The sequence below is a fragment of the Anguilla anguilla genome, chromosome 10, assembly GCF_013347855.1.
Source record: "Anguilla anguilla isolate fAngAng1 chromosome 10, fAngAng1.pri, whole genome shotgun sequence".
Classification (NCBI taxonomy): domain Eukaryota; kingdom Metazoa; phylum Chordata; class Actinopteri; order Anguilliformes; family Anguillidae; genus Anguilla; species Anguilla anguilla.
In genome coordinates this window covers 35140612-35148330 of record NC_049210.1, presented here as the reverse complement: position 1 = coordinate 35148330, position 7719 = coordinate 35140612, and the positions used below count along the sequence as shown (strand labels likewise).

Sequence of the window (7719 nt, the reverse complement as noted above, 5' to 3'; positions counted from 1 at the left end):
GCAATGGTGCACAAATATATCCCTGAACATGCACAGGGGGCTGGGGGGTAGGGGGCTCACTGCTGTCAGGATGGAAGAGGCCATGCAGGGGGGGTGGAGGGGGATGCCATTTGAAAATGATGACCTTGTCGGCAGTGGAGATTTGTCTGGGAGTAGCTGTGATTTAGGAAGTGGTGATGGCAGGATCTGGTAGAAGAGGTAGGAGTGAGAGAGAGAGAGAAAGAAAGAAAGAGAGAGAGAGAGAAGGGGGGGGGGATTCACGCCCACCTCCGCTGCACCCCTCATTGCACTTTTGTTTTTTTTTCACTCTCCATGCAGAGATTTATTGGAAAATTCTTCTGAAAAAAATGGCAGGGATTATGTTTTCTTGGAGGATAGTCATCTATTAAAGGTCAGATCAATCCCGCACTAAGCATGTTTTATAAGCAATCCATAAAAAGCTTGTTTTAAATAATAACATTTTATGGATCACCTAAAGACATAACCATAGCAGAGGGAAAATTCAATGCACCACAAATTCAAATGCTCAAAACCAATATGTTGACTACTGTTCAGTTAATGACGCAGTGGCATTTGTTCAGTGCAATACAGGCTGCCTCTCCCATCCCAAGTCCACAAGTAATTATTCAGATACTATACCATGCACTGGCAATGTGAATTTTCAGGGCAAAAAAGAAAGAAAAAAAGAAAAAAAAACATTCAATCCACTGGGCTTGATGACTGCTATCAGGGAGGGTGCGGTTCAGATTGTTTCAATTGTGAAGCAGCTCTGATTTCCAAGTGGAAAAGTTACGCTTTGTAGTGCCCTTTATGCAAAGATTTCAGTATTCCGCTAGGAACAGATGTGATCAAACTCATTACGGTGTCGGTGTAAGATGTAACATTCTTCCGCAGCGTTAATCTGCATCAACAATCCGCTGCTGCCTTTGGTTTTTCATTCCGGCTCTGATCCTGATTATTTAATGGCTGCATTTGATTGGATGGGACCCGGACTCACCTGCTGTCAGTCAATGCCTGGACCATAAAAAGCCAAACCCGTCTGTGGATAACCAGTGTAGTACAGTATCACATACGTCTATGGTCCTCTGAAGACGGCTCAAAATCAAATCTAGTGCATCAGATATTCTATGGTAGAATCAGACCGTTATCAGACAGAGAACCTCGGTTTTGTGCTGAACTCTGGAGGTTGACGGTTTCCATAGGGACGTGGGGGGGACTCCGGGGTGTCTTACCTGTGAGCGCTGCGCTGTAGCTCTCCCCGGCCTCGATCTGCAGGACTCCGGGGGAGAGCACCCCGGACTGGAGAAGACAGGGAGCAGAGAGGAAGGCCATGTTCTGCCCCTGTCCCAGCTGACCCTGCGGAAACACACAGGACACATGATACACACATTTCCACCCCTGCACACACACAGTGGCACACATATACATGTACAAACACACAAACACACACACACACACACACACACGATTGTATATACACATGCAAACATGCAAACACAGATTTACACACACACATGCACACACAAATACAAATACATACCAACATACACACACACACATACAAACACAAAAACACATGCACACATACAAACACACATGTATACACAAACAAATTCCAACACACACACACGCACCCGTACGTGCACCCACACACACACACACACACACCCACACCCCTTCTCCCCACCCCCACCCCCCCCCCCACACAAACACACACACACACACCCACACCCCTCCCGCCCCCCACCCCCCCCCCCCACACACACACAAACACACACACTCACACACAAACACACGCACACTCAATTACATTCGCCTCCCCTCTTCCTGAGCAAGCGGGCGACTCTCTCCCTCCTTCCCATCGATTCCCACGGCGGCGGCGGCGTCTTTTTCGCTTGTTCATATTTCAGTCAGGGAGCTCTCCGGCGGAAGCCCGTGCCCCCCCCCCCCCCCCCCCCCCCGCTTCGCTCCTCAGCGACATCGCCGCACTCTCCACCGCGCGTCTCTCTCTCTCTCGCAAACACGCGTTCTGATGCATTCCGATTGATTAGGCTGCAGAGAGCCGGGCACTTTGTCTCCGGGTTTGACAATGATCACACGCAGCACGCCTGGCAGCCTGCACCGACAGCCGCTGGCTGCTAGCGTCGCTTCCCCTCCCCTCCCGCTCTCCTCTACCCCCCCCCCCAGTTGGGAAGGGGAGACCGAATTAGCCAAAGCGGGGCCTACTTATCGCGCTACGATTCCGCAAAAGATCCACACACAAGTAAACCTTAACACTGTTTTAAAAGTGTGTGCTGCGTTTCTGAACTGCAACGTATGACACGCCGGACCTGGCGGCCTGCCTGGATTCCACTTAAAGGATCGTCATTTGGGGGAAAATAAATTTCTCTAACTGGAGAAAAGTCAATGTTTTCATTGTATTTACCGCAACGAGGCTGACAATTTAATGTCTCGTCACTTAAGCCATCAGTTGGTTAATCAAATCCCCAACCCCAACCCCAACCCCCCCCCCCCGTGCTCTGTCAATCATAAATCTGTCTGTGAACTGCGTGCCTTTAGACTCCTGCTCTGTGAGTCAGACGGCGCGTCTGGGTTTTCTCAGGAGCTGGTTAGACTGTGGAGGAATTCCCAGAGCTGCGAGTCCCCTCCAGGGAGACCTGCCTCACAACTGGTTTGGATCCTTGAGAGACCTGCCGGAGTTTTCATAACAATACGATCGTCGGGCTGGATATTAGATCACATGTTGCAGACAGGTGTGTGCGCGCCGCGTGTGTGTGTATTTCCCTTTGTGTGTGTGTGTGTTTACGTGTTACCCGTGTTTGTGTGTGTGTGCCTGCCTGCGCGCGTGTTCGCGTGCGTCCCGCGGATCGATCGAGCCGTTGGGAGCGCCGATTCGGACGCTGTTTTTTAACGAGCGGGCGAAACCCGTCGCGCCGAGCGGATGAGTAGCGCTCGCGCCGAAGATCCCGGGCCGCTCTCCAGCCGGGCGCGATCATGTCAGCCCCCGCCTGAGTCCTAATCGATGCCCGGGAACCGCTCCAAATGAGCCATTACTCTGCCGCCGCTCCCAGGCTCCGCGGCCACAGGACGGGAACGTATCGAACCGCGCGTGCCAGCAGGTCTCGCGTTCGAACGTCCCGCCACGGCTAATTCGAATCGCCGGGGCCGAGCGAAACCAGACTCAGATAGACGGCGGGGCGGAGCGGCGTTCGGGTGCCAGCTTAACGTCTTTTTCGGGTTTATTAATTAACCTCCGGACACGCATGTTGAGTGGCTCCCATTGATTCCCTTAAACAATAATTGATTTCTTGCTTCGCTAATCATATCGCTGCTACAGGGTCATTAATATGGACTTGCGGACGTTGCTGTAAGATGGAACCTGGCAAAACGACCTCCTGCTTTCAGGCCTGGCGGCCATTATCTTCAGACTCTTTCTGTCGACTCCTCTATGATTAAACGGCTGATATTTGGGCTTGGGCTAGAGCCAGAGCTCGCTTCCTTTCCGCTACCGCACGCTTTTCTCTCCCGCTCCTCAGACGGAGCGGTACGAGGCAAGGTCGAGCGTGGTCTCTGAGCTCCCGCTGCTGCGCGGGGCTGTCTGGTGCATCCGCAAAATTCTTCCCCCCCTGCTGTGACCAAAAACAGCTGGTTCCAGGCGCTGCTAGCATGTGGCGTGGCAACACCTGACAGCATGAATTCAGATGAACTGCCAGGGTAAAAATCAAACACTCAGACACACACACTCACACACACACACATCCGCACACACACACACACATACAGACACCTGTACACATGAAAGGATGTACAGACTGGCGCACGCACACACACACACACACACACACTTATGCAAACATACATATACAGAACCATCCACATACACTCACACTGGCATACATATTCACCCAGAAACACACAAGCAGAGACACACACATGTGCAAATATACAGACCTGAACACGTACAAATACAAAGACAAGAGCGTGCGCACACATACATACACACACGCATGCACACACCCACACACACACACACACACACACAGTTTCTCTCTCTCCCCGGTCCTCATGCCAGGGAACACGGTCCGCGCGGAGGGGACACTCGCTTCCTGGCGGTCAATATTTAGTGGACATTACAGCGGCCAGGGTCTGCAGTAATTGCAGTAAAAGTGAGTGAAATCTGAGCGCGAGCACTGCGCAGATTGAGTGGAGTGGGTAATGAAGGGTCATTATTCTCAGTTTAAGAGGTCAGCGGAAGGTGAAGTAGTCTACCCTGCAATTTGGGCAGAGGCGCGGCGTCAGAATTCAGCAATGAAAAGGCCTCGCGCGTAAAGTGGAAACGAAAATATTATTTCCGAGCCGGAACATCAGTTGGGCGCATTTTATCCCTTTGTACAACTCGCCGTTTCAATTATCGATCGCATTATTTGCGCGAACCACGGTCCGCCAGAGAGGCGGATTGGTCTCGGCAACTTTGAACGTCAGAGAGAGCACACGTACCTGGGCTGCGTTAACTAACCAGGTGCTTAAAGGTGCGTTCCCCTCCGCAGTCCGGGGGCCGAGACCGAGAGCACACATTGGGAGAGCATTTATTTTGGAGTTTTTGTTTGTCTGCGCGCAAAACGAAAGACAAGGAGGAAGAAAATGGCCGCTGAAAAGCAGCGTAGCTGGGAACGTGAATAGCTGGCCGGCTACGAGCGGCGAAAGAAAACCTCCCACGCGGCTGTGTGACCTCATCACCGAACGGCGAACGTTGGGGAGCGTTTCCCTTTTCATTACCTACATGACATCATTTCCTTTATTTCAATTTCTTCAAGCCTCAGACTGAACACCCAACAAATCCTGGCAGAGATCAACACTATTTTCAGAAAGATACCGGTTCATAAAGAAATGTAAGCGGCCTTGTTGAGTTTCCCAAGACACCCAGAGTAGAGCACAGGCGATTACATTTCTATAATCCTTCTAGGCTCAAAAATAATTTAAATTAATCATCACCTCAGTCATGTATGCATTTTTATTTCAATGGGAACAAGAAGAGTATGATTGTTATCTTTATTGCTATTACAAGCCACAATAGGTTTAGCGCTTGTCTGGTTTACCTTGGCTTTGGAAAAACAACTTTATTGGGTTTTCTTTACTTTTCTACTTTTAGTGCCGCCGCAGCTGATACAGGGTGACCTTCGACCTCGCGTGAACGGGATTCCTTCGGAAACGTCTCCGAAGGCGGTTTGACTTGGCGAGCGGGAGCGTCGTCTCCCCCGAGCGGGAGCCGGTCGGTGACGGGCGCTGTTGTCGCGGGGGGGGCTTCCGCGGGCCGCGCCTCGCGCCTCATCACGCGGCCGGGCTTTCATCAGGCGGCTCTTGGTTGCCGCGGAGCCCGGGGTCCCGCCCACCCGCCCTCTTTCCCCCTGTCAGGCGGAACTGAGAGACAATCAATCACGGCGGCGGGCGGGATCGCGCTGCGGAGACGCCGCCGCGCGCCAAGTGACACTCTCGCCCGCCGAGGAAACGAGGGCGGAGGGAAAAAGAGAGAGAGAGAGAGAGAGAGGAAGGGAGAGGAAGAGAGGGAGAGGAAAAAGTGAAGGAGCGCGAGAGAGAGAGAGAGAAAGGGAGGCGATAAAGGGGAGATGGAGGGAGGGTGGTGGAGAGCGAGGGAGAGAGATACAGGGAGTAGAGAGAAAAAGAGCGAGAGAGAGAGACAGAGAGAGAGAGAGAAAGACAGAGCGAGAGAGAGGGACGCAGAGAAAGAGGGAGTTTGGTGGCGGAATAAGACAGCGAGCGCTGAGGCCCTATGAATATGCAATGACTCTCGTTAGCAACCAAAGCCGGGGGAGAAAAAGCCGAGACAGGAGAGGCCACGTCAGCCGCCATAATAATTTATGTCAAGTAACCCCAACCCCAGTCGCCGCAGTCTCAGCCACCTACACAGACGCTTTCTTTATGGCCTACCCCCCCCCAAAGCCCGTCTTCCTTGTCACATCATAAAAACCCAACTTTTTTTTTTTTTCTTCGCTCGGGTTTCGACTGCCGCGGACTTTTTCCGGCTCTCCGCCGCGCCGCGGTGGAACAGGAGCGGAGGGGGATTTAGACGGATCCCCTCCTAAACCCCTCTTTCCGAAAGGGCTCTGTAATGACGCTGTTCTTCAAAGATCTCAGCGGAGACAAATAAAAAAATTTAAAAAAAACCAGGAACGGGGCTCGCTCTTATCAGATAAAAAAAAGAAACCCCTTATCTGGCAGAGGAGGAGGACGAGGAGGAGGAGGAGGACGCGCGGCGGGGCGATTCGACGAACACCAAAAAAAAACCGCGAGAAGCAGAATCCCGGCCATTAAAGAGGATTTCCACAAGTCCGCGAGGAGCAGAAGAGTTAAAACAGACAAAGAGCAGATCCCATAAACGTGATTTGTGTCATTTAGAGAGACGTGCGTTCTTGGCAAACTATGAAGGATATTAAGTCCTCAAAGAGACACAGGGACCCATGCCTACTCATAACCGTTTTAGTGTACGACGGAAAAATAGGGGGGGGGGGGGGGGGGTTTTGGGGGGGTTTCCTTTGACATTCTTGGCGATGCTTGCGCTGGAGAAATGCTTGGCTCACCTCTTGGCCCATCCCCCAGGAATACACTTTCCCATCATCTGAAAAAGAGGGAGAGAGAAACAAAAAATAAACAGAAAGTAAACACACACGCTATACTCTCTCTCACACACACACACACACACACTATACATCCACACACACAAACACTATATATATCCCCACACACACTATACTCACACACATGCACACACTATATGCCTCCACACACGCTATACTCACACACACACACACACACACACTATACATCCACACACACAAACACTATATATCCCCACACACTATACTCACACACATGCACACACAACACACATGCACACACTATATGCCTCACACACACGCATACAACCCCCCCCCCCCCCCCCCCACACACACACACACATACACCCACACCAACCCAAAGCTCACACACACATATACATACATGCACATACACACAGGCACACACATGTGCACACACACGATCACAGAGACATTTTTGCAAATGCATCGTTTTCGCACGAAGACGCACACATGCGCACATACATATCCCACGCTTGGGCGAGCGCACACAGAGAACGAACACGTGCTTCAGCTGAAGTACCAAACACGAGCTTCGGCGAGGAATAAACGCAGTCCTGACAAAAGAGGCTCAAGCGTCATACATCAAACACTTGTTACCTCTCTGGGTCTTGGTGATTACACATGACCGCAAACAAGTCAGTGATAAAAATCTCCAGGAAGATGAAACCAATTTGGCTTGCTTTAAAGACCATCAATCACCCCATCCGGTAAGCTCTCATATTATTAGTTCAAGTAAAGCTGCACTCTGCCATTTTATGGACATCATAAAGGAAGAAATGAGAGTGGCTGAATGAAAAGGTTTCTTAAGCCCTTTAACTACCAAAGGAATATATTTCTTTGGGAAGCATGGCGGTGGGGCTGGGCGGGTCAAATGATGGAATGGTCTGAGAAGCCAATCAAAGAGCCAGACACACAACCCCCCTGCCCCCCCCACCCCCAACCGCCCCCTCCCTAATTCCATCACCATAGGAGACCAAACACAAACATGCATGCACAACGGCATGCATTCATGTTCTCAAACACACATGTACACATGTACACATGTACATGCAAGGTTGACACT

General features: G+C 51.2%; 1 protein-coding gene across 1 annotated transcript in view; it reads right to left on the bottom strand.

The window, feature by feature from the left end:
* The window catches only part of LOC118206178 (probable E3 ubiquitin-protein ligase HERC2), a 361668-nt gene that overhangs the window by 12071 nt on the left and 341878 nt on the right, over positions 1-7719 (bottom strand). Inside the window, exons 8-9 of the mRNA XM_035378468.1 lie at positions 6597-6634; positions 1233-1356 (exon numbers count right to left, since the gene is read on the bottom strand). Coding sequence (XP_035234359.1) covers positions 1233-1356; positions 6597-6634 — 162 coding nt within the window. The remainder of the gene's footprint in view (positions 1-1232; positions 1357-6596; positions 6635-7719) is intronic.